This window comes from Scomber scombrus, chromosome 18, assembly GCF_963691925.1.
Source record: "Scomber scombrus chromosome 18, fScoSco1.1, whole genome shotgun sequence".
NCBI classification, from domain to species: domain Eukaryota; kingdom Metazoa; phylum Chordata; class Actinopteri; order Scombriformes; family Scombridae; genus Scomber; species Scomber scombrus.
The window spans coordinates 9,151,401-9,178,254 of NC_084987.1; the positions used below are offsets into that span (position 1 = coordinate 9,151,401).

Consider the following 26,854-nt stretch of genomic DNA (forward strand, 5'->3'; position numbering starts at 1 on the left):
TTTGAAATGAACTCTTCCTAATCACAAGGGCCAATGGAAATGAAAGTAAATGGCTTTTTTTTCTTTTTTTTTTTAAACTACCTGTTGATGTGGAACCTGCAATATGAAAGGTTAAAAATCAACACTTTGAATTTAACATCATACCCTAAAAAAAACATTTTGGGCACAGCTTCACAAATTAACATATTTTGGTAATTTTTTAATTTAAAAGATGTAAATACAGCCTCTGTAGGATATGGAACATTAATTCATAGCCAGCATTACTTCATAGTACTTAATTATGTCAAAAGTTTGGGCACCCTACATAGTCAGTCTTTGGTAACACCCCCTCTGGCAGATATCACAGTTTGCAAACACTTTTTGTAGCCAGCTAAAAGTCTTTCAGGTCTAGTATTTGGGATTTTCTCCCATTCCTTTTAGCAAAAGTTGACTAATTATGCAGTATTCGTGGGCCGTCTTGCATGCAGATCAACCCACAGATGTTCAATTATGCTCATGTCAGAGGACTGTGAGGGTCATTCCAGAGATGATCCTGTTGTAGAAGCAGTCCTTTTTTCAGTTTCAGACTTTTTTTTGAGCAGCATACAAAGAGTTCTGAGAGTTTTCTTGGTCTTCCATTTGGCATCTTGACCTCCAGAGTTCCACTAAACTGCTATCTCTTAATTACTATGGAGACTACGATCTGACAACACGCTGCTATCTTCTTTTAGCCTACATTGTGGGCATCAATAACTTTAATTTAGTTATTCACAACTGCTCAGAGGAACATGTTTGGACAAGGTTTGATGAGTCAGAGAATTTGTAAAATTTTGAAACTGACACCAGTTAATATTTCATAATGATAACTGTTGACGTGCCTCAGGCCTAAAGAGCTGATGAAGGTCTGGGACCTTGTAAGAAGAATCTAAGACTGCCACTTTTAGAGTGCCCACCTTTTGCACATGGCCACAATTATGTTTTTTTATTTTTGATCAATTTGACAGAAAAAGTATGCATTAATTTTTGCTGAGAGTAGTATCTTATGTTCCATGTCCTAATTAGACTGTTTATATCTTTTCAATGAGACTGTTTATATCAAAATGTTATTTGTCAAGGGGGCCCAAATCTTTGCACACAACTGTACATTTTAAACCTTTATGCTGCCTAAATGGCTCACCTGTCTCATGCTAACATGTCACTCAGTGAGACCAATTTCACACCAAGGGTAAAAGAATTGTGTTGTAATCCAGCCACAGTGATAAAAAGCAGTAGCTAAGAACAGTTCAGGAGTAATATGGCCGACTCAGTGTTTGTGCACTGAAGCATCGGTTCAGCATTAGGTCGTAATGTTCTTGACGTGACAGAGAGGAAGGTGTGGACTCACCAGTTTCCTCATTACTCTTCTCGCTATTTCCGTCTGTTAGGTAGACATTTTACAGCAGCTGTTATATCAAACTCCATACGTGACAATCTTGCTTATGAAACCACACTGGTGTTGATTTGTCAATTTTTTTCAAAGCAGGGGGGAATCCTGTTTCTGAAGACCATAAGCACAAGATTCATACTACACTAGCTGATGTCTTCCTGATGCCTTTAACATTTAAATGTACAGTTGTATTCAAAAGTTGACATACACTTGTAAAGAACATAATGTCATGGCCGTCTTGAGTTTCCAATAATTTCTACAACTCTTATTTTTCTGTGATAGTCTTTGTCACAAAAAACATTCATGAAGTTTGGTTCTTTTATGAATTTAATATGGGTCTACTGAAAATGTGACCAAATCTGCTGGGTCAAAAATATACATACAGCAATGCTAATATTTGGTTACATTTCCCTTGGCCATTTTCACTTCAATTAGGCCCTTTTGGTAGCCATCCACAAGCTTCTGGTTGAATCTTTGACCACTCCTCTTAACAGAATCGGTGCAGTTCAGCTAAATGTTTTGGCTTTCTGACATGGACTTGTTTCTTCAGCATTGTCCACATGTTCTCGATGCGGTTTAAGTCAGGACTTTGGGAAGGCCATTGTAAAACCTTAATTCTAGCCTGATTTAGCCATTATATTACCACTTTTGATGTGTGTTTGGGGTCATTGTCCTGTTGGAACACCCAACTGCGCCCAAGACCCAACCTTCGGGCTGATGATTTTAAGTTATCCTGCAAAATTTGGAGGTAATCCTCCCTTCTTCATTATCCCATTTACTCTGTAAAGCACCAGTTCCATTGGCAGCAAAACAGGCCCAGAGCATAACACTACCACCACCATGCTTGACGGTAGGCATGGTGTTCTTGGGGTTAAAGGCCTCACCTTTTCTCCTCCAAACATATTACTGGGCATTGTGGCCAAACAGCTCAATTTTTGTTTCATCTGACCACAGAACTTTCCTCCAGAAGGTCTTATCTTTGTCCATGTGATCAGAAGCAAACTTCAGTCAAGGCTTAAGGTGCCGCTTCTGGAGCAAGGGCTTCCTATTTGCACGGCAGCCTCTCAGTCCATGGCGATGTAAAACACGCTTGACTGTGGACATTGACACCTGTGTTCCAGCAGCTTGCATTGCAGACCTGCTTTTTGGTGGTTCTCAGTTGACTCTTGACCATCCTGACCAATTTTCTCTCAGAAGCAGGGGATCACTTGCGTTTTCTTCCTGATCGTGGCAGTGACACAACTGTGCCATGCACTTTATACTTACAAACAATTGTTTGCACAGTTGCTCTTGGGACCTGTAGCTGCTTTGAAATGGCTCCAAGTGACTTTCCTGACTTGCTCAAGTCAATGATTCGCTTTTTCAGATCCGTGCTGAGCTCCTTTGACTTTCCCATTGTAGCGTCTGTGGCCAAGTCTAATGATTGTATCAAATTAGCCCTATTTAAATGGGCTCAGAGAAGTCACCAGTTGTATTCCATCATAATCAGAAGTTAAGAGGCCATGCCATGAAGCTAATACATTGACACAACTTTCTACATAACCAAAATTGATAATTCATGTTGCTGTATGTATATTTTTGACCAAGCAGACTTGGTCACATTTTCAGTAGACCCATAATAAATTCATAAAAGAACCAAACTTCATGAATGTTTTTTGTGACAAAGAAGTATGTGTTCCAATCACTCTATCACAGAAAAATAAAAGTTGTAGAAATTATTGGAAACTCAAAACGGCCATGATTATGTTCTTTACAAGTGTATTTAAACTTTTGACCACAACTGTACATTAATTAGGAAACGGTTTCCTCTGCATTTCTTTGCAGAATAAAAGTAAGAAATATGAAGAGTCAGCAGATGCTGTATTTATGTACCATTATACAATGAAAACGTGATCTTAAACATATTACTACTCAAACCAATGAAACTTTTCATCTCTGCCATGGTGTGGGTTGAGGTAATCCAATTGCAGCCAGAGAGTCTGTCACTGATGCGCTGAAGAGAGTGTAAATACTGCGGTGTGGCCTGAGGCTGATTTGAAGTTTTTACTCCACCCTGAGAGGCCAGAGCAAGCCCAAAGTCAATTTCTGGAAATTCACTCCAGAGGTTTAAGTAGATCAATAAAGCTGACCATTGAGCTGCCGGAGCACCCCGACAACAAACTCCCTCAGCGTCTGTAAAGAACGAAACAAGCACACACATACATTATAATTACCTCAACATCAAGAACTCAATAGTTTCTGATCTGCTGACCACAATGCGTCAAATACATTCCTCACCTGGGGCTTGCAGTGCTCTTCAATCCAACTGAAAACACAGGCTGACAGTTCTTGGAAGCTGCTCACTGAAACAGAATTGCTGAAAGACTGGAACAGGGTGTCCATGATGCTCTGAAAGATGTTGAACTTGACCTGGTCAGACACCTGATCCTCTCCCTGCTGTGGGTTGTTCTGGTGGGCCTTCACTATGTGCTCATAGTTCCTGTTGAAGATACACAACCACCATTTATTAAGACCGTGCAAAATATACAACTAATCGATTGCCATGACATAATGCAAGTGAAACCAACATCTTAATGTAGCAAGAACAAGTGGGACTGTGGATTAATTTATGATGGAAAAAAGAAGCTTAAGCGGAAAAAGGTTTTGAACCATTATCTCACGTTTTCATGATCTTCAGGGCCATCACTTCTTTCCTTAGTACGGAAACTTCCTCCTCTTGCTTCTTCTTTTCTTTATGAAGAAAATGAATGTAGTCGATTGCTAAAAAAAAAAAATACAGAGATGATTCAGTCAGGGATTTCTTCACAGCACACAGATTACAAGAGATGGTGTTAAGTTTCCATCTTTCAAGAAATGTTTCATAACCATCATGCTGGTTCCCTTTTACCCCTTGTAGAGAGATTAAGTGCAGATATATCTGTGTTGTGTAATATTTTGTCCACTAATATCTTTCTGTTAAATTCTGGTGATTTGAATATATGCCAATATATATATATATATATATATATATATATTTATGTTCTGTATGTATTTTTATTATTTTTCCATTATGGTCTTAATATTGGGCTTGCTTTTTATAATGTAAACATGCAAGTCTGTTACCTGTAATTTGGGGCTATCTGTATGCAGATTGAGAGGTGACACAAGTGAAAATAAAACAATGACCTTGCCCATTTTTGGGCCATGTTCAACTAATTAAGCACAGCTGGACTCAAGTGGATACTCTGTTCAGGTAATTAGTTGTTGGCAGCTGGACAGAATAACCTGGCCTTCACTTTCGCTGTCGTTCTCCTATTTACTCTATCTTCTCTTGACAGGCATATTAAGATGTCGACTGATGTTTGAACTATCTGCTTAAGTTCAAACTGAGCATCAGAATGGGGGAAGAGTGGTGATTAAAGGTGATTTAAGTAGCTTCGAATGTTGCATGGTTTTTGGTGCTAGACAGGCTGGTTTTAATATTTCAGAACTGGGAATTTTACACACAAGCATCTCTAGAGTTTACAGAGACTGGTCTGAAAAAGAGAAAATATCCAGTGAGCAGCAGTTCTCTGGGCAAAAATGTGTTATTGATGGCAGAGATCAGTGAGGACGGCGACAACGAACCAAGCTGATAGAAAGACAAGAGAAGAGTTTTCAGTAAGCGCTGGACGTTTAAATACTTCCAGCTGACTGTTTTCTTATAGTTTTTTCCCTTGTTTCTCACCCTATTGATATGAAGGCATCTAATTAAGTGGAGCCTACATCATGACAGTTAGAGCCCTATTTTAATGATCTATAGCGCATAGCGTGCATCACGTGGCGCAAGTGCCTTTGGGGCGTTTCCAAATCCACTTTTCTATTTTAACAGCAGAAAAATGGTCAATGCGCCAGATCGCATGGTCTAAAAGGGTTGGACTTAAGTCCCCTCATTAATCATAGGTGTGTTTTGGGCGTAACACGCTGTAAATCAATCAGAGTGTCATCTCCCATTCCCTTTAATTTCCAGAAGCACTGTCACTTTGGCGGATTGCTATTATAACAGCGCATCTGTATGTTAAATATTGTTCCAAAACTGTTTTAAATCATGTTAAGCCTTCATAGATTTGTTAGGACGGTCCGCAGCGGCACTCTCCAAGGTGCTGACCCCCCCGCCCAAACAAACATATACAGTAGTGGGAGGCCCATTGTCATTTAATCCTTTATTTTTTACAAGTAATTAAATCTGATAAACATTATGACTAACCAATATGACATGTATTGTTTAATATGTTGATGTAATAGGCTACTTTTATTTTATTATAATTTTTTTGAATGTTTGTATGCTGCTGCACGTCCGTGTGTGCGTAACAAGCACAGTGTATGCGCGCTGCACATCCGCCTATGTAGGATCATATTAAAATCTTGATAATGTGCCTTTAAAATAACTCTGAAATACGCGGCAGTGACTTCAGACGTGGTTTTTTTTGGTCACTAGTGCAATTGCTTTCCACTTCCTCAAAACAGCAAAGCGCTACCAATGCGCTTGACCACACCTAATTTTGAGTTCAACACGCCCACGGGCGCACAGACCGGTGCAAGTGCATTTGCTATTTAGACAACATGAGCGCAGGGCGAGAAAATGTCAACTGCGTCAGGGGAAACTAACAAAGACACGAGTAAAGTGGCCGGTGAGTGTAAATCTAAACCTTTAAGTCATAGTGATTTGAATAACAGTGGTAATCCTTGTATCTGCTGTCCAAGTGTTTATAAAACTGCCTTTATACGAAGAGCAACTGAAGATCACGTCTTACTTTTCTGCAGTATAGTAGCCTTGCTGATCTTCTGTGCTCCCACTGCAAATTCAGACTGCTGCTGGCAGGTCGGTACTATTGACTGGAGGTCATCGTAGCCTTTCTAAAGTTTAAAAAAAAAAGAAGGTGTTATTAACAAGTGAAAAAACCCTGAAAATTGAAATATATTTCAGAGACCCACATCCTACTGCAGTGTACTATAAAGCCTTACCTTGATAGCATCCCTACGCTTCTGCTCAGCCTGTGTGTGCGCTTGTCTCCGCCGATCTTTATACGAGTCCTTATATGACGTCTCGTGCCTGTAGTCACTGTCTTCATCATCTATTTGAGAATATATTAAGACTTAGATTAAGAGACATGCCTCATGGCAGTGACAGAATACCTTCGGGTAAGATTTATAACCCTGGAAATAGTCTTAAGTCTTAAGGTGGGACTTTTTTTTCATCTCGGCAGGATGCAGAAAAGATGATTCAGTCAAGTCAAGATTGCTGTAATACACTTTAAACTGGCCTATGGTAAAACAATTATAACAATTTATGGTCCTGTTAATGTTTTTAAAGCCCTCCATTAGAATGCTGCTTTCCTGAGCTCCTACTAAATTTGACTTTAAATACAGTAACTCACATAATGAGTGAGTTTTACATTTGACTTTTAATTTACATGAAAGCTGATATAATATGCTACATATATTAAATATGTGATACTTTCTAGAGAATTAAGAGTACAAACATACCCATTTCAGGACAATCATTCAATGAGAGGCACAGTTAACAAAGTATAAATTCTTAAATCAACCATTACATACTGTTCATATTCTGACTCATAATTAGTCTCTACACTAATTCACATTCATAAATTTCCTTTCGGTCATTCATAAATGTTTGATTAATCCTTCTGTTTGATCAATCTTATGTAAAAAAGACTCCAGGTGAACATTTTATAGAATATGATGAATACAACAACATGTTTGAAAGCTGATTTTGGAATTTTTTTAATAAACACAGGTTAAATTTGCACATTTGCATATATAAAATGGGTACCAGCTGCACTAAAACTTAATAAAGATGCATTTTATTTCCATGTTTTGTATACTGTGGGTCACAATAGGAAAAGTCTGGCTAAGTCTGTTTTTTACAGCTCTCATATGTTAAAAAAAACAAAAAACACTCTGAACAGCTGATACTCTCTGTTTCAAACACCATACCTGTATTTGGTACTGAAGAGGCACTTGTTGAGCCGATGCTGTTAGCCCTGGACACAACGGTACCCTTTCTGGCTGTTTCAGCAAAGAAACCTGACGAGCAAGAAAGCAGACGTAAAATATGTTTCACTCGTTCACCACAAGACCAGAAATAGATTGACATTCTAATCTCAAACACCAGAAACAAAAAGCTCACCATCACACGGTCTGAATATCAGATATGAGTTTCCTGTCGTTTAACGTATGGGATATGAACTGACTTTATACTCACTGGGGTCAAAGCCGCTGTCGCTGAAAGCACCGTCTGTCTGCTGAGCCATCACCACACAACAGAAGATGGGGAAAAATGAGAAAATAAGAGGCTGAGAGGCTGAAATAATAAGGAGGAAAATTGTGCTGCCCCAAATACGCTGACAATAGGCCAACAGCTTGCCTGCTTAATAAAAAGTCTAAACCCCCACTGAGCATTGCCCTTATTTGTCCAATTCATATATGCAGGAGGATAAAGAGCTGTTCCAAATTAGTACTTCAATCACAGCTCCACTGTTTGATCTAGGGCATCACGACCCAATAGTTACTTAAAGATGTGGCTCCAAAGTTGGGACCAGTTATCTCGAGGGGTCTCTCAATGGTTCCAGCTAGAACAAAACTCATAAAACTGCCTTCAATTTCAACAATGAGTCATGGTTGATGTTTAATATTTAACAATGAATATTGGGACAAAAGATTTTATTCTTGCCACCTGGAGCAGACATATATTTTGCTGCCATCTCCAAAGAGTGTTTAATATGTTGATTTTTAACAATTATTTAGGGGCCTCTGGTCTGAGGAAGATCTATCTTTTTAAATGACTTTTTATTCACACGCAGCTTTTCCATGATTGACAGTTACAGTAAGGGTGCAAAATTAACTTTTTTTTGCCCACCATTTTACCAGCCACTCAATTATGATTATTATCATTTCGATTATTAGTGTTTTTTGTTGTCTGGTGGCAGGTGTCATTTGTGTGCACTGGCTACTTAGATCAATATAAGATACCAACATTATAACATTAATTGACCATTTTTGTGGAGCAGTCAATACTTCTGACATTAGAAAGTGGACTGAGTTATTTCTCAATCACAGATGTATGCAGCTTTATGAAGCTTCTTCCCCCGAGCTGTCAAATTGTTAAATGGCACTTTTTATATAGCCCCCGTGCAACATATTAATTTCGTTGTTATGCTGTCCGCAGTAGCACAATGACAATAACACTTCTTATGTCTTATCAGTGATTCTCACAAGTGAAAGTGTGAAGTTGCAATTAAAACAAGCTTAGTAATGGTATATAATAACTGTTGTTATTGTTGCAGACTCTTCAACAAATTTACACTTGAAGATTTAAAAGAAATGCACAAAAAGAAAAATGATACATTTTCCCACACAAACGGAGATAAATATGAGGAGCTTGAAGGTTTTGTTTACTTAACTAGCCAGCAGCTGTAGCTTCGCAGCGTTAGCAGTCGAGCTAACAAAGCACAGCTCAACCACAATGTTAACAAAACTTCATCTTTTGGACTAAAACGAGGTTCGGCAGTTATCACTACTGTCACACAGCAAGGGTGCAAATCAATTACACCTAAAAAAAAAAAAGGTTGAGGTTAGCTGATAATAGTTAAAGTGACTTACTTTCCAGTGGTCCTCTGGCGACGTTGTTGGGTCGGTCATTTTGGAATGCTAAATTACTGATAGCGCTGCTGCCTTTGCGTACCTGTCGTAAATTTGTATTTTCTTTCTTTTAAAAAGTGAAAGCAGACTAAAATTTTTACTTTCAAATATCCAAATCCGTAAAAGAAAAAAAAAATCTAGTTGTATCGGGAGTTAAAGTTGTAGTAACTCATGTACGGTCGAAATAATCACTTGCATCCACTACTAACTAAATAATCAGTTTCCTAAAGTAAGCTAATTCGTATGTAAGGATTACTAAAAGCATGTAGTTGCTGGTGGTAATTTATATACATGTTTTATCCATATATTTAACCAAACTGTGTTACAGGGTCCATGTCCACATTTCTCATTTAGTCTAAAACATAATGAACGAAACTATATTTTTTGAAGATCATTCCCAAGTTTCCGGGGGCACCCAAAGGCAGCAACATTGCATTGCAGTAATTGACTTCAACCACAGAGTGTCGCTGTTGGGCAATCCGCGCTACCTTGTCAACACATATACCTTTACCTTACTGCTACAAACAATCTGGACTTACATGAAAGGAAACTGACCAAAACACATGAAACCTTGATGTAACCTCTGGCCCGTTGCAGGTTCAGCTAGCCTCCAGAGAATTAATGGCTGCAGTGTAGTGCAGGTGGATTAATGGTAAAGTGGGAGAAAGTGTCCTTTGCTTGCTGGTTGATTTAACATATGCATCTGCCTAGTTAGCATGTATTTACTCATCTCTGAACATTGTGCTCTGTAATTCCTGTACTACCTTGTTGTACTCATCAACCACCTACTTGTAAATGCATGGTACACCCAACTGTTACCATGTTAATCTCCCACCCTGTCCTCCACCCCAGGTTCTTTTTGCTCTCATACACAGGAAGTTACTCTTCTGCTTTTGTGCTTCTGTGGTTTCTGTCTGTGTTAGAGGTTGTCACACACTCCCCTATCCTTCCTCTCACACGCAGCCCTCTGTACTGAAGGAGTTTTCTGTCATCTCGTGCAGAACATAGAAATAGGTGGGTACTATTGTCTTAGTGCCCTACCAAGCCCAATCAAGGCTTGTTGTAAAGTTACTGTAGAGAGAGTGGTACACATTGAAGAGAAGACAGACATGAGGACGAACTACCTTCTTTCATCATCCACCTTGCACTCAGGACTGAGGCGGATGCAGTAAACAAGTAGCTTGATGTTACTTTCACTGAAGGCCTTAAGACTTGTTTTGATATAGGCCTACTTGTTCTGGTCATTTGAAGTGGAGGTCTTTTGTTACTTTTTTTTGGAATACCCTAATTTCTCAACAAAAATAGTGTTTTTGTAAAGCTTTCCTCCTGGATTACTTTTGGAAATTAGTGATGGGGAATGCGGCTGCAGGTGCTTTGGAGCAGGAACCCACTGAAGGAAGAGAGGCCAGGAACTCAGTTGGGGCAGCTTCAGGAATGAGTGACCCCACACCAACCCTGCAGAAGAAGCAGCCGGCTCCCCCCAAACTGCCCATGCCTTCAGAGGAAGAGTTGGAAGAACGCTTCAACATGGTGCTGGTGAGTGACTGAACTGGCGACAAGAAGGGAAACACCCTTACTGCACTTGAAAACACAGAAAATATATATATGTTTTATTTACACACTAATAATGCCGGAGGCTGGGATAACTACGCAGATTCATATGGTTCAGAGGCCCAGAAAAAACAAACCAATTTATCAGAGAATGTAATGTTTTTATAAGTAGAAAGTGTTCTGAGTCTTGTTTTAAGCAGTTATACTCTCAGTCCAACGTGTGCTGTCAAAAAACAATATAAACTGTATACAAACTTTATTTGATGTTGATACTGTCGGCTTCAAAAGTCTATCAAAGAGTCATTTGATCTACGATTTTTGTCCAACAATAATTACACAAAGTTAACAGCAAATCACTGGTTTATCACAAAGGAACCAATACTATTAACAAGTGGTGAGACTGATTGGTATTTCTTTCCTTTACCATTTGATTAGAAAATGGCAGGCGAGGAACAGGGTGATTAATGCATGCATGGGCAGCTGGCCCTAAGAGGAAGTTGAGCAATACATTTACATGAGTGAGGCCATAAGACCGGAAAGCAACTGTTTCACCACTCTTTCACCAGTCTTACAACAAGTTGGAAAACATAAAGCCTTGTGATGAATATTGAAAGAGTTTGGGACACTTATCATAAGACCAAATCATAACACATCAAAACCTGTGATTTAGTGTCAGGGACAAATATGCACCTGAATCTTTGATCAATATTGCAAAATATTTTTATTTTTTTAAACACCAAAATCAAATGAAACATACAAAGATACAACTCACTTTAAAGATCTTATTTGAATTTCCAGGACAAGTCCATGTTAACGAACATAAAAAGCTTTAAAACTGAAGAGACTTCCAACTGTGGTGTCATGCTGAAACAAAACAAACTGCAGTGTGTCCATTAACATCAATTAAGTAGTTTGACTTTGTCAACCTGTACATCATCAAAATACTCCCCCCCTCCCCCTCCCTTTTTTTTTGTTTCTTTCCCCTCTCTGTTTGTGCATGTTTGTGAGTAATGCTTTATTTACAGTGTATGGTTATCCATTACAATATGTATATATGTGTGTAAATATAACTAAAAACAAAAAACAAGCTTTACACCTTAATGGTCTCTGGTCCCCAAAGTGTTTTTCTTTTCTTTCTATGACGCTCCATATACATGTGATATCATGTGTTCAGTGATGGACCAAAATCTTCTCTTTTTCCCTTGGATGAAAAGCATGAATTATCCAGGTACTCTGTGGATGTGTAAAGAGATGGCAAAAACTGAAATTGGAGTGTCAAACAATGTATCTGATTAATCTCTTTTGTTTGACTGGAAACCTGTTTACTTAATTTGAGGCACAGGTGAAGTTCTGTTTATGTAAACAGTACAGTACAGTAATTAACCAAAATGCTACATATCCACTTTACCTTGGGAGTTTATGTGTTTTTCAATTTTGTAAATGTAGGATTGGGGTAAGCACGACTCTTTTTTATACCTTATGATACTTTTAGGCATTTAGTGAAGCTGAAAAACCATCCAAATTTTCTATGTAATTCAGAAATTTTCAAACACTATCACTGAGAGTAATGATCATTCATTCAATCAGAACTGATGACAGATTATATTAAACTTTATTTACGTTAAAATGTACATGTGATTATTTCACATAGATTGACAAAACGTCTTGTTAGAGTGCTAATGTCGTCATGCTTGAAAATACACAAGGCATGAGAATGTTATCTATTTCACAATCAGTGTGACATATTCTTCTCACCCAGAAAAATAACTTAAGTGGCATTTCAGGCACTATATGAAAGAATGACCTCACTTCCTTTTTCAGAAAAATACTTACAAAAGTCATCTTCAGAGAGACGCCAATATGCACCTTCCTGTGTGTGTAACTAAATCTACAAGGAAATGAGAAGTGGGCTTTCTTCTTCTTTTTTATGTTGTTTCTAAACTTGGGGAATTTATAGTAGCAGTGGGTTGGTTTTGAAGCATATAAATGTTTATGCATGTCATAAAAACAATGTTTTCTTGTAAGTGTTGTACCACAAAACCATAAGTGAGACCCCTCCTTTACCCCAGCAGGATTGAAGTGCCAACTCCGCAGCACCGCAGTGGGCTATTTCCGTTTTTGCTTCTCATTTTTGTCTTTAGGGTGTGGAAAGAAACTACTAAGGACTGCACGAATGTACAAACTGTTAGATTCAAGATCAACACCCAATGTCAACCGAAATGAGTAGTCTTGTCAGTTAGTCATAGTTGTGTCTGGAGTCTCGGGACAGGTGCATAACACACAATGGGGTTGGCGGAGATTGTTGCAGTTTTGTGAAACTGAAGGACAATTCTGCAACAAAAAAAAACTTAAATGAAAACATAAAGACAAATATAAATATTCAATTAACTCCAGTTCTTGGTTAGATTTGTTCAGGCATCTTGCCCTTTAAAACTGTTCTTTTTTTCTACACATCATTCTATTTGGTTTTGAATCATCCATAAGAGTTAATTTAGGATGAGGTCTGGTGTCTGGAACATCCATGTCACAATCATTCATTACATAACTGTTCAGTTCTAATGGCATTTAAATGTCAAACATTTTACTGTAGGTCGAGGGTGATAAGTCAAATTGAAACGGTACTTTTTGGACACCAATACTGTATGTCAACTTTTGAGATGTTTTGAGTCACCTTTCACCGAAATGTTTTGTAGGTGGGGAGATCTTGATCTGTGCGAAACTTCTCCATAATGTTTGCAAGATTATTGACATGTTATCCACAGTTTTTGATGGAAAGGAATGATCTGAATGATAATCTAATTGTGTCTACATATAAAAAATTGACACAGTTCATATTTTAAATCTGGTCATATAAATATATAAGTAAAGAAATAAATAACAATGGGTATTGGAGTGGGATTTCTTAAATGTGCGATCAACTAAGGACAAAACGTCTTCAATACAGGTTACATTGTAGTGTAAAACTGTAGCAACCAAATGATGACAAAAAGTATTATTTTTCTGACGTACATGGTACCTGACAACCATACATGCATGTAAACACTGAGTCATTGGCAGTTCCGTTTGGTTGTTAACACCCTTCCTGCTTTGCACTGAAAGTGCATCAGTGGTTTTCTTAAATTTGAATATGATTGCATAAGCAGGAAAGAAGAAGAAATAATGATATGTAAAATGTTTATGTTTAATTACAGTCGAGGTGTTAAGATGAACTGTAAAACATATGGTTCCTGTGAGATTTTTTTATTTTTACCCAGAATTAAATCCTCACATTTAAAATTAATTTGATCACACTGGATTTTCTGAGTTTTGATTGTCTTGTTCTCACTCTCTTCCAGAGCTACATGAACCTGCCCCCAGATAAACTGAAGCTACTGAGTCAGTATGATAATGAAAAGAAGTGGGAACTAGTCTGCGATCAGGTAACAGTATTTTTACTTTCTATTTATACACTGTGATATTGATAACAAGCCAGTGTCACAATTATACCTCAGAATATATGACATCAAACGTAACAGACTTCTTGCACCAGCTCCTTCATTGGGACAGGGTTGAAAGGTAGTGCATAAACACGCAGAGTGGTTTAAGTGGTGAAGAACAGAGTGCATTGTAAGAACCTTGCAGCACAGTTTCCGCGGTGGCAATTGATAGAGGCGTCGGCATGGAAACAGAGAGCAGTTTGTGTCTGTTGTGTTTACTAGTGCAAGCAATTATAGCTTTAGATGCTGCACTCTGGTAAATGTGTGTCCAAAACCATCTTTTGGGGTTGCTGATGAAACTTACTATAAAAAACACATTTTGACTCAGTTCCACTGTGATCCGTTTTCCCCCAGGAGCGTTTCCAGGTAAAGAGTCCCCCATCAACTTACCTGAACAAGATCAGGAGCTTCTACCAGGATCAAGGAGGGGTGTCTCGCAGGGTCAGTGTAAAACTGCATCTTCCTTTCATATATGATACATCTTTAGTTTTTATACTTGCACAGTGGTGTCTTGACTGCAACCTCTGCTGCTTCCTTAGCATAAGAAACGGACCCAAGAAGCCACCCAGGTCCTTAAAGATTTGGAGATTTCCCTTCGCACCAATCACATTGGGTGAGCATGTTAACTTTTGATGTGTAATATGATTTGATGTAGCTTTTTGTTGGGTCCTTTGATGAATTTAAAAAATGTGTAATCTGAACTTTTTATTGTATTATTTGTATATTTTTGCACATTCTGTCTGTAAAGCTCTTTCTAGAAGCATTAATTAAGATAAAGAAATAAAGTTAATTATTATTATTATTAGGGCCGGGACTCGATTTAAAAAAAATTAATCTAATTAATTAGAGGCTTTATAATTAATTAATCGAAATTAATCGTATTTTAACCGAATATAAATATTTGACCTGAGAACAGTGAGAAGTAATTTTTTTCACATGGATTTTTAGTATACCATTGAATAATGACTGAATACATAAGCTTAAGCAACAAAAATATTGTTTATTTTTGTTCAAGTCCAACAGACCAGTGCAATTTTTGCCATTAAGTGTAGCAATAGCATATTTAGAAATATAGTACATTTCAGAAATTAGCTAGCTACCACACTAGCTTCCATGCTAGCTGCTATATGTTTTGCATTGAGGTGATACTTGAGGCTCGATGTGCTGCGGTGATATGCGAATTCCTTGTTGCATAGCTTGCACACAACCATGCTCTTATCCACACTCCCATCCACGGGGCCAACCAAAGCGGTCTCATCAGCTACTTTGTTCATGTTCACTGTGGTTTGTTGTTGTCTGAACTACGCTTGTTAGAAAGCCCACATTGTTTTGAGTGATATTTACCTGTTTATAGTCTGTTTGCATTGTAGGTTTCATTTGTCCTACGTTATTGAATGCAGCTGAGTTTTACCGACGTTCTTGAACGCACCACACCTGTGCTATTCTCCTTCTCCATGACGTTTTTTCCCTTGCCTTTTTGCATCTTGCATCCTTATTGCCCTGATTTCCTGCTGTGTGTGAATGTATAAGGACCACAGCTGTAATAAAGCAGATAACTCCGTACATCCGTATCCGTGTTCTTTAATCGGGACACACTCACCATACCTTGCCACTCTAAACCAGTTAACTTCCTGGAGACCCCCACTATCTCCTTTTTAAGGCTAGTTGGTGCTCCAGTATAATCGGTCCGCCTGAAACTCATCCAGTGAGAAACGTTCCGCGGTGCAAAAATAAGTGTGATTAAAATGCGTCCATTTTTTTAACGCGGTAATTATTGTGTAATTAATTAATCTTAATTAACGCGTTAAAGTCCCGGCCCTAATTATTATTAGTGGTCAGTTTGAGTTCACTGAGCATTTAATCCAATTTGAATGCAGTATCTGTGTCTCATAATTACTAAATACCATTCTCTGACTGTCTTTTTGTAGATGGGCACAAGAGTTTCTCAATGAACATAACAAAGGTTTGGATGTCTTGGTGGAATACCTGTCCCATGCACAGAGTGACGTCTCGTGAGTACCAGCAGGCTGCAAAAGCTGTGTCAAAAACTGATGGCGCACTATGGTGAAGTCATTTATCCCCATGGTGTTTATTTTGTATCTCTTAACTGTGTAGGTTTGATGTGGAGAGTGTTGAAAATGGCGTGTCGGACAGAGGAAAGCCAGCTGAGAGGTCAATGGAAGACTTGACCAAGAACTCCGGCACCTCCCACGCGCATGGGATGACCAGAGCTGCTCGAGCGCTGACTGTAAGGTAAAAAGCTCCGGTCATGAAAGAAGCAGAGTCCTAAACCCAGAGATGTTCAACTGATAGTATGATTGTATGTATAGTGCACTCTATCAAAAATTCTTATTTAAAGAGGAACTCTCAGATTACAGTTGCATATATAGTAGAACATAGAATCACGTGAGAAAAGTGGTGTGATAGTGATAGGGTCATAGTGTCACAGAGTTGATCAGATGCCTTTTTTCCAAGAGAGGCTGAGCTGTCTCAAACTAAACCTCACTAAACCACCTTCTTTATGTACTGACTTGCATATTAAGTTTCCAGGTCTCCCTGATGTTTGTAGCTTCATTATTTCGAATGCTCTCATGAGTAGTGACAAGTAACAAGTGATAAGTAGTGATTAACCAACTGCAGAAGGCTTTTGTCTCTGTAAAAAATGAAATAACTAAATGTCTTTTTAACTGAATCAATATGAATTTTGGTGTGGTTCAGTTTTGTGGATATTAAATGTATAACACAGTGTTTTTGCTGCATATCTCATTAAATTTCATGGCTTTTTTATTGCTAGACAGCAGTTTTTCTTGAAAGTGATTTACCAACCATGACGGATACCTCCCATTCTCATTCATTCATCTCCTTTGGTCTTTTGTTGAGTTTTTTTTTCCTGATGCAACACATCCATTGCCACACTGACGCAGTGGGTGTCCAAAACAGCGCCTGAAGTCTTGTTATAATTGGCCCACTGCTAACTGTTCTGAAATCCTATTTGCATGTCAGTTCTGGGCCCCTGGTTTCAAACCATTTGTGCACAGCTCTCCTCTTAAAGTATTTGTTCATGTGTCCATAAACTTGTTATTGCTTTCAGAATAACCCACACTCTGGGGAGCAAGATGCATAAAAAGTCCCAGGCATTCGGCCAGAGAGATGATGTGCATGTGTGCATAATGTGCCTGCGAGCCATCATGAACTACCAGGTAGAGTAAAGTAAAAAATCTTGCAAGTGATACCTAACTTCACTTTTATCCCCCACTGTTGTTTCACTTGTCTAAGTGCTCTGCTTGTCTGATGAAAAAGACAATTATGACACTCATTGTGTGATTTTGTTTTTTACGATTTAGTTTCTCCTCTAAAACACAACATAACACACATTCCCTGCATCTCTTTGGAGGCCATTGTTCATGTTTTTGTTCTGCTTTCAGTCTGGTTTTAACCAGGTGATGACTCACCCATGCTGTGTGAATGAGATCACCCTCAGCCTCAACAGCAAGAATCCCAGGTGAGTGCATTTGGTCCCGAGAGAAAGCATGTGTTATCTGTCTACCTGCATCCATATCTAACTATCTGTCCCTTCTCTGCTGCGACAGGACCAAAGCCCTTGTGTTGGAGTTGCTGGCGGCTGTCTGTCTTGTCAGGGGAGGACACGACATCATTCTCTCTGCTTTTGACAGCTTTAAAGAGGTTAAATGAGTTTTGCATTAGTATTTCACCATATTGCAATGTTTTTATTTGACCTCGACAGTTACTCATTCAGTCATGCCATTGTTCCAGACTTCCCTTCTTTGATTACTCATCTTGTGACTGACACAAGCACTGTGATCATAATTTTAGCACATGTAGAACAGTCACGCATGTGTGTATACCAATACATTCAAATGCAAGTACAGTGCAATGTTAAGAAATATATTGTACCAATTAACTAAAAGTATTGACTACTTCATGTAATAGATATAACATTATCAGGAAAAGACTATTTTTTCTTTTATGCCCCCCTTACGCCACCATGTGGGGAAGAGTTGTAATGCATACTCTTGTGTACATTAAGATAGGTTTTTTCCCCCCTCAGGTGAGCAAAGAAAAGAACCGCTTTGAGAAGTTGATGGAGTACTTCACCAATGATGACAGCAACATTGACTTCATGGTGGGTCCTTAAATTTACCACAGGCTGACTGTTTAACAAATACTCAAAGGAGCTGTTAAACTGTGGATGTATTAGAGATTTAACCATCATTGTGCCTTTGTCCAGGTGGCGTCCATGCAGTTCATAAACATTGTGGTCCATTCAGTGGAAAACATGAACTTTCGTGTCCATCTACAGTATGAGTTCACTCACCTCGGACTAGACAAGTATTTGGAGGTGAGTTGTATTGTTTTGATATGTAGCTTTTAGTTATGTCTAAAAACTCAGTGGTTAGGGGTGAAAACTAATTGCATATCATAAAATTCATACATTTTTTGCATGTTATGTGTATGTATATGTATATGCATATTATTCTCTTCCTCATTTAGAATTATTTGGCCGCTGCATCCTTATACACTTTCCTTTACTTTATGCTAAGGGAAACATATGTGAGTTACATAGTAACGTCCTTACTTTTATATTTGAGGCAGTGCTGGTATAGAGGAGATTTCCTAATTCTAGTCAAAAAATATAACAGCATAATATTTTCTGCGAAAACTGAGAGGTAAACACGTGTTTTTCTCTACATAGCTTTGTCTACAAATATCTCACATTTGCTTTTGTAATTTAAAAATCGAATCCCTTTAAATTGTGCTGTATATCTCTACCCAAATCAATTCGTGAGCTGTTTTGAAACATAATTTCAACAATATGATGTTCACATGCATAATACCATATATGAAATCAATCACTTGTATTACCATTTTTTGTATTATCTATCACTATGTTATTCCCAAATCCAGGATAGGTTTGGGATTTCTACATTTTAAATCTGCTCCAGCATCAGAAATTAGATCATGTTAAGGTATTAGTTTCTCAGGCAGACCCTAATATGTTGGTTCTTACTGAATCATGGATAAAGAAGGGTGTTAGTGACAATAAATGATTACAGTTTATTCAGAGTTTAGGGAGGCAGGTTCAAGTTGTCTATTGCTGTGGTTGATACAGGCAGCTGTCACTAGCTAGATTAATCATCTGGCAGATAAACTCTCTAGGTATGTTAATAGTGAGATAATTGTCATGGGTGATTTTAACATTGATTGGCTTTCTGACACCTCTGATTACTTTAAAGAGATCTGTTGCAGTGTTAATCTGTCACAGCTAATCACCCAATTTACTAGACCTAATCCTTTGAACTCAATGCTAATTGATTTAATCCTATCCAATAGGAGTAATACAATTGCTTCTGAAAATTGTAGTAAAAGGAGTATTTTCCTGAATTAATCTCTAGTTATTACTTAATTCCTGCAAATTCTTTGGAAGGCCATGAATTCCAATAAAACTAAAAACTGAGTATAAAGAGATTATTTTAGCTTTTGATAAATATTTTGAAGCAGCTGGTCACTTTTTTGAGGATGGAGAATTTGATTCTCCTCAAACTGATGACAGATTATTCTCTGTTTCTCTCAGTCATCTGTTTCCCCTATATTCTGTCTCTTCAAGTATAGTCAAAGATGCTCTCCTGGCCATAGATCCCAGGATAAGTACTAAAGACGACAATGTGGAACCCTTTTTTCTTAGGCTGTTAGAGCAAATGATCTCAAATAACTAATTTACAATCTTTCTTTCTCCTCCATTATAGTTCCTAGAGTTTGGAAAATGGCTCATCTTATGCCCATATGTATGGGAGATGACAAGAGCAATCTTATCTATAGGGAAATATCCAAACTGCCTTATCTGGCAAAGGCCCTTGAATCTCTGATTAATGATCGATTGAAGATCTGTCTGCCCAGGGCTTCCATCTTAAGCCTGCTTCAGTCTGGTTTTAGGGCAAAGTACTGTAACTGCTGTTACTTTGGCCCTAAATGACGTTGTATCAGCTTTAGATGAAAACAAAAAAGCACTGTGCGGGACTTGATTTATCCAAATCATTTGATACTGTGTAGACCATTTCCTTCTCTTTTAGAGGCTACATAATTTTGGATTTGATATCAATGCAATCAGAAACTACTTATTTCTGAGAGACAACAATATGTTAAACTGGGAAGCTATCATTCTGAGTTTTTATCCCTCAGGTTTCAATTTTAGGTCCAGTTCTTTTCATGATTTATATCAACATCATTGTTTCATCATTTTCAATTTGGAATCAGGATCTTTAACTTCCCAGACTTTACTTGCACTTGTTTTACATAACTACATTTTATTTTATAGCTTAATCATTTTAATCTTTTTGGAATGTCTTAAGGTTTTTGACATAACTGTATTTTATTTTACATTTTAAAGACCTCAGTTTATGTTTTAATGGCTTTTTTAATGAGCTAACTGTGGTATTACATTTTCTCTGTTAGTATATTTGTTTCGCTGTTGTCATCATAATTGTCATTATAATTGTCAATGAGCATCATTGTCAGTGAGGGTCGCCCCTCAATGATCTCTCAAGTATAATGTATGAATGAATGAATGAATGAAAGAAGGAATTAATGAATTAATTTGAAAAAACAATTCAATCAATCAGTCAATCAATCTTTATTTGTATTGCGATAAATCACAACAAAGTCATCTCAAGGCACTTTACACATGCCCAGATTACCTGTGAGACGAGAAAGCATAGACAACACCGGGAAAGAAGTTTAGGTTATTGTATGCATTAATAGTGCATGAATGTTAATGGATATAGATGGATGGATAGAGAGAGGGAGGAGGAGAGAGGAGCTCAGTGCACCATGGGTGTCCCCTGGCAGTCTAAGCCTATAGCAGCATACACTGGAGCTGGTCCAGGACAAGCCTGGCCGGCCCTAACTATAAGCTTTATCAAAAAGGAAAGTTTTAAGCCTACTCTTAAACGTAGAGAGGGTGTCTGCTCCACGAACCGAATCTGGGAGATGGTAACATAGGAGAGGAGCCTGATAACTGAAGGCTCTGCCTCCCATTCTACTTTTAGAGATACTAGGAACCACAAGTAGGCCTGCATGCTGGGAGCTCAGTGTTCTAGTAGGTACATAAGGTACTATAAGCTCTTTAAGATATGATGGAGCCTGATCATTAAGAGCTTTGAAGGTACGGAGAAGGATTTTAAATCCAATGCAGTGAAGCCAAAATGGGAGTAATATGATCTCTCTTTCTAGTTTTTGTCAGAACGCGTGCAGCTGCATTCTGGACCAGCTGGAGAGTCTTTAGAGACTTGTTAGGACAGCCTGATAATAATAAATTACAATAATCCAGCCTAGAAGTAACACATGGACTAGTTTTTTCAGCATTATTTTGAGACAGGATGTGTCTGATTTTTGCAATATAACGCAGATGAAAAAAGGCAGTCCTTGAAATTTGTTTTATGTGGGAATTGAAGGACAAATCCTGATCAAAAATAACTCCTAGATTCCTTACAATGGTGCTGGAGGCCAGTGTAATGCCATCCAGAGTAGTTGCATTACAGAAAAACGATGTAATTTTCTGAAAATTACACCAGATTGTTCTAGCTGTTCCTTCCTCCTTCCTCCCTATATATATATATATATATATGGGTAAAAAGCAAATAAAGGAACAGCTAGAACAATCTGGTAGGTTCAGAAAATTACATCGTTTTTGGACAAAATCAAATATAACTATATATATATATATATATATATATATATATATATATATATATATATATAGTTAATTCACTCTTAATCTTCATCATTATTTCTTTAAACATGCAATGCATACTTTATAATACATATTATTACTTAAACGGCATGTAGTAGCTCATTATTATAATTGTGTTTGTGTGTTAGAGCCTGAAGGAAACAGAGAGCGAAAAGCTGCAGGTCCAGATCCAGGCCTACCTGGACAACGTGTTAGACGTAGGAGCACTGCTGGAGGATGCTGAGAACAGAGGAGGGGTGATGGAGCATGTGGACGAACTGCAAGATCATAATTCACAGGTCAGCCACAAAATAAAGAAAAAGAGGAATCACAGTGACTAAAAGGAGATTTTGGTGGTGTAAAGTATTTTGTAAACTGACATTAAAGCAATGTCTGTGTCATGTGTTGCAGCTGAGTGCCCGGCTTCAAGAAATTGAGAATCAGGCTTCGGAGAAAATATCTGAACTCGAGACTCAGCTCATGCAGGCCACCAAGGAGACTGAGCTGCTCAAAGTAAGTGCTGTTCCTGCTCATTACATGTACAAAGTTTAATACGATTAATTAAGTAAGGTGTGCCATCCTCACTATTATCACATAGAATATGGTCACGAGTGGCTGTTCATTTTATTTTAATAATCCTCATTGCATTTATCAAATAAATCTGAATAACCTTGCATGTGCACATATGTGCTTAATATATGTACACATGTAAACCCTGAAGAAAGATTCTGTAAATTGCTCTTTGTGGTGATTAGTTGGGTGTCTATATTTGTGTTTGTAACTTAAAGGAAAGTCTACGAGAGTCCTGTTCCCAGGTTGGTGCCTTACAGCAAAGAGAAAGGGAGAAGGAGCTGGACAGGGAGAGGGAGAAGGATAGGGAGCGATTGAGCACCTCCACCCCACAGACAAATTCAGAGCTCGAGCAGAAGATCCAAGAGCTGCAGGAAAAGGGGCTGATCCGACTGGGACGCAGCGCCTCAGGAGCTCTGGACATCCAGGTTGTGCCTGTCACAGTGGTTGAATACATCCAGGCACCAGCCTCAGCCGCCCCGCCCAGCGCTACGGACTCTGTCAGTGATACTCCCTCCCCAGCATCTAGCCCTGCTGCCTCTGCCTCTGCCCCTCCGCCCCCTGCTCCTCCTCCCCCTCCCCCTCCTGGTGGTCCAGATGCCTCTCCTCCACCACCACCACCTCCTCCTCCACCTCCACCTGGAATTGGAGCTGTGCCCCCTCCTCCTCCACCTCCTCCTGGTCTTGGAGGAGGCCCACCACCTCCTCCTCCCCCACCTGGTGCTGGACCTCCACCTCCACCTCCCCCCCCTGGGGGTGGACCCCCACCCCCTCCTGGAGCACCAAACATGCAATCTGGTAAGGATGTTGTCTCAAAAGTAAACGCTTGACAGTACGATTTGAAAAATACTGAAAACTGTCATAAAATGGAAGGAACTGAACAGAAAAATCTTACCTGTTTGATCATTCCTCTTCTTTTCCTCACTCTGACTGATTCTCTTCTTCTGCATCATGGCATGGTTCCTCAGGGTTTAAGGGCAAGAAAACTATTCAGACCAAGAACAGGATGCCACTGTTGAACTGGCAGGCTTTAAAACCAAACCAGGTTACAGGCACCGTCTTTAATGAGCTGGATGATGAGCAGATTTTAGAGGTAAGAAGAAACATCCTCCACCTTCCACATACACTGTACAAGATAATCTGCAGTTTAATGCAAGTATTTTGTTTTAAATCATCACCTCTGTGCTTCCTATCTCTGCCTCAGGAGTTGAACATGGATATATTTGAGGAACACTTTAAGACTAAGGCTCAGGGTAATCCTAAAGACCTGTCCACTATGACGAAGAAGGTTGCCCAGAAGGCCCCTACCAAGACGTCCCTGATTGACCCCAACAAGGCTAAGAATCTGGCTATTACTCTACGCAAGGGGGGATTGAACCCATCTAAAATCTGCACCGCTATAGAGATGTATGTGCTTTAATGACCTTTTTGAATTATCTTCCTCATAAACAGACTCTCCTGCACTTCTAACATCACTACTCTCATATACTAACTGGTGTTATTATTATTTTGTGCAGGTATGACCAGGAGTCTTTGTCCATAGACCTCCTTGAGTTGCTCGAGCCCTTCATACCATCAGACTTTGAGAAGAAGCTGCTGGCTAATTACGAGAAGGATGGCCGCCCGCTTGAGGATCTGACTGACGAAGACCAATTTATGTTACGCTTCGGGAAGATTCCTCGTCTGACCCAGAGAATTAACACTCTCACTTTCATGGGCAACTTCCCGGACACTGTCAAACGCCTGCAGCCGGTGAGTGTATAAAGTGTATTATAACTTGGACTGGAAGAGAATTGGATTCAACTTTCATGAACAGATGTATTGAATTTTTTTTTATTCCATCCACAGCAATTGGACTCTATCATTTCTGCGTCCATGTCCATCAAGTCTTCAACCAAATTAAAAAAGATCTTAGAAGTAAGTAAGGGAGAATACAACACACTGCTGTATCTTCCAAATGTGTGTTTTTCTATAAGTCATCTCATGTATTTCCTCTTAGATTGTTCTCGCCTTTGGCAACTACATGAACAGCAGTAAGAGGGGCTCAGCTTACGGTTTTCGACTGCAGAGTCTGGACCTTGTAAGTAGCTTTTGTTTTACAACTACTTTTTTACTTTAAGAAAATTGTATTAAATGAATCGACTGTGACATTGTCTTTGCTTTTCAGCTCTTGGAGACCAAGTCCACTGACCGCTCTCAGACACTGCTTCACTTCATCACCAATATCATCCTGGAAAAATATGCCGACTTGGCCAACTTCCACACTGACATACACTTTGTGGACAAGGCAGCACTTGGTACATTGACACAGACAGGGCTGTTTTGAAACTTTTTATCAGGAATGGTACTAAACTAATTTCTGTTTTTTGTTTTTTTTGCTAGTGTCCCTGGACAGTATTCTTGGAGATATCCGCTCATTAGAGAGGGGAATGGAGATGACCAAAAAGGAGTTTTTGGTGCAGGATGACAGCCCAGTGTTGAAGGAATTCATTAAAACCAACAGTGAGAAGCTGGATTCTTTGATCAAAGACAGCAAGACAGCCCAGGTTAGTCTATAATTCATAAAACGTACACACAATAGAGAAAACCACAGTATCACGTGCTTTTACATGTACAATTTATGTTTATATCTCGCTCTTTCTGACTCACTCCAGGAGGCTTACGGCTCTGTGGTCGAGTACTTTGGAGAGAACTCAAAAACAACACAGCCTTCACAGTTTTTCCCAATTTTTGGACGCTTCATAAAGGCATATAAGGTGAGGATGTGTGGTAGGTTTCTGATATTTATCAATTAGGATGTAGTACATTGCAAGTTAACCCTTTTGTTGTTGATCGAACACAGAAAGCAGAGGAAGAGATTAAGCAGAAAAAGAAAATGGAGAGTGAGGTCAGTGAGGTAAAAGACTCTCCATCACCCAACAAGGCCGGGGCACAAAAGGTAAGACATTTAAGGTCCAGTGATAAGAAATATATATCAGACCTTTGTATTGACTGGTAATCAGTTTCATTGTATTATGTGCGTTATTTTAAAGATAGTTATCTCAGCAATACTACATTGACAATAAATTATATATTTACATATTTTATTCTATTTTTAACTAGGGGCCTATGATGCCCAAGATGCCTCAGATGGATCTGATAGCAGAGCTGAAGAAAAGGCAGGTGAAACCGCAGGTACGCGAGGGAAAGGACGGTGCTTTGGAGGACATCATCACAGGTACAGTAACACAATTCATCTTGGAGGTGTCACATTGGGATACTTCAACCATGCTGCATGTTTGACATGTACATGCTGTTGAAATTCTTCCTTCATCTCATTATGCTTGTCCCTTCTCTGCCTCAGATTTGAGGAACTCGCCATACAGACGGACAGATGGTCGACGGCCAGCTCAGCGCCAGGAGACTTGAGCCACTTTTGGACAAAGACTCCTTGCAAACGCAACTGGAACCACACTTAAGCATACAGACAAAAGAGCATGCTTCAAAATGTTCTGTATATAAAGTATATCGAAATATATAAGCCTCATGCCATGTTGTATTGCCAACATTTTAGTGTGAATTTTCTTTGTAAATATGAAGTTGGAATTATTTGTTATTTTTAATGCAGTTAATGAATTTGATTCGATATATTGCTGAACATTTTTGTAGTTGGCACCTCATGAATTTTGTATGATTTAAATTTGTACTGTTATTACCTGTTAAGAAATAAAACAAAATCATGAGCATTTTAAAATAAGCCTATTTTTTTTAACCATTGCTCTTGTAATTTTAGGGCAACACATAGACAAGTCAGATCAGAAAGCAAGTTCAGATGCCAAGACTATACAAGAGAGCTGCACTTTATTGGACACACAATCACAGCAAATTATGTACAAAAGAAGGCAGGTTCAACTGCCAACTGTCTCCTCACAGGAAAAACAAAAACATTTCTCACAGAACATGGCATCCACACTGATAAATTAGTATCTCCAGTATCGGTAGGCTTTCAAATGTACATCATTTTCAGCTGCTACAGTATGACAGACAAGTTATCACACCTTACACTAATACATCCCCCGTCCCTCCATGCTTTGGAGATGTGTCATTTTTTACATTTACCTAGATTGCATGTATGTTTATTCCTCTCCCGGAAGTCTGATTTAAAAGATGTGCATTCTATGGCTATAACTCAGGGGCGATTTGAGGATCAGTCCTTTAGGGGGGGCTGAGCTCCTAATGAGAATTTGACATACAATGCCCTGCAAGTGTTCAAACCCCCTGCTAAATTACTCATTTCACTGGATAACGTAAATTGCAACAAGAAATATTAATACATAGTAGAGTGGTGTACTATAGTTTGTAATAATAATGGTTCAGAATATACAATCACAGATTTCTACAGAGGGGACCCTTAGATAAGTTAATGAACCCTGAGGGAAGGGCAAT

General features: G+C 38.7%; 2 protein-coding genes across 3 annotated transcripts; one reads left to right on the top strand and one right to left on the bottom strand.

Moving 5' to 3' along the window:
• Positions 1–97: 97 nt before the first annotated feature.
• mlx (MAX dimerization protein MLX) lies at positions 98–9,085 on the bottom strand. Of its 2 annotated transcripts, none has more exons than XM_062438740.1 (8): positions 9,047–9,085; positions 7,650–7,686; positions 7,382–7,471; positions 6,389–6,498; positions 6,178–6,280; positions 4,066–4,165; positions 3,683–3,884; positions 98–3,577 (listed from the first exon to the last, which is right to left on the bottom strand). In XM_062438740.1, exons 1-8 carry the CDS (start codon positions 9,083–9,085, stop codon positions 3,521–3,523), a joined length of 738 nt encoding a protein of 245 aa, XP_062294724.1. In that variant the 3' UTR covers positions 98–3,520. The 2 variants fall into 2 exon arrangements, with proteins under 2 accessions (XP_062294724.1, XP_062294723.1); XM_062438739.1 differs by having other exon boundaries at positions 7,650–7,689.
• Positions 9,086–10,037: 952 nt separating this feature from the next.
• Positions 10,038–26,167, top strand: fmnl1a (formin-like 1a). The gene is made up of 25 exons (XM_062438555.1): positions 10,038–10,621; positions 13,972–14,055; positions 14,467–14,553; positions 14,652–14,725; positions 16,041–16,124; positions 16,228–16,365; positions 17,204–17,312; positions 17,538–17,614; positions 17,703–17,796; positions 18,182–18,256; positions 18,362–18,472; positions 22,009–22,158; positions 22,271–22,372; positions 22,648–23,227; positions 23,398–23,522; positions 23,634–23,836; positions 23,947–24,181; positions 24,278–24,346; positions 24,429–24,509; positions 24,597–24,726; positions 24,812–24,975; positions 25,084–25,185; positions 25,272–25,367; positions 25,532–25,646; positions 25,773–26,167. The coding sequence occupies exons 1-25, from the start codon at positions 10,436–10,438 to the stop codon at positions 25,835–25,837; spliced, it is 3,336 nt and encodes a 1,111-aa protein (XP_062294539.1). The 5' UTR covers positions 10,038–10,435; the 3' UTR covers positions 25,838–26,167.
• Positions 26,168–26,854: the final 687 nt, after the last annotated feature.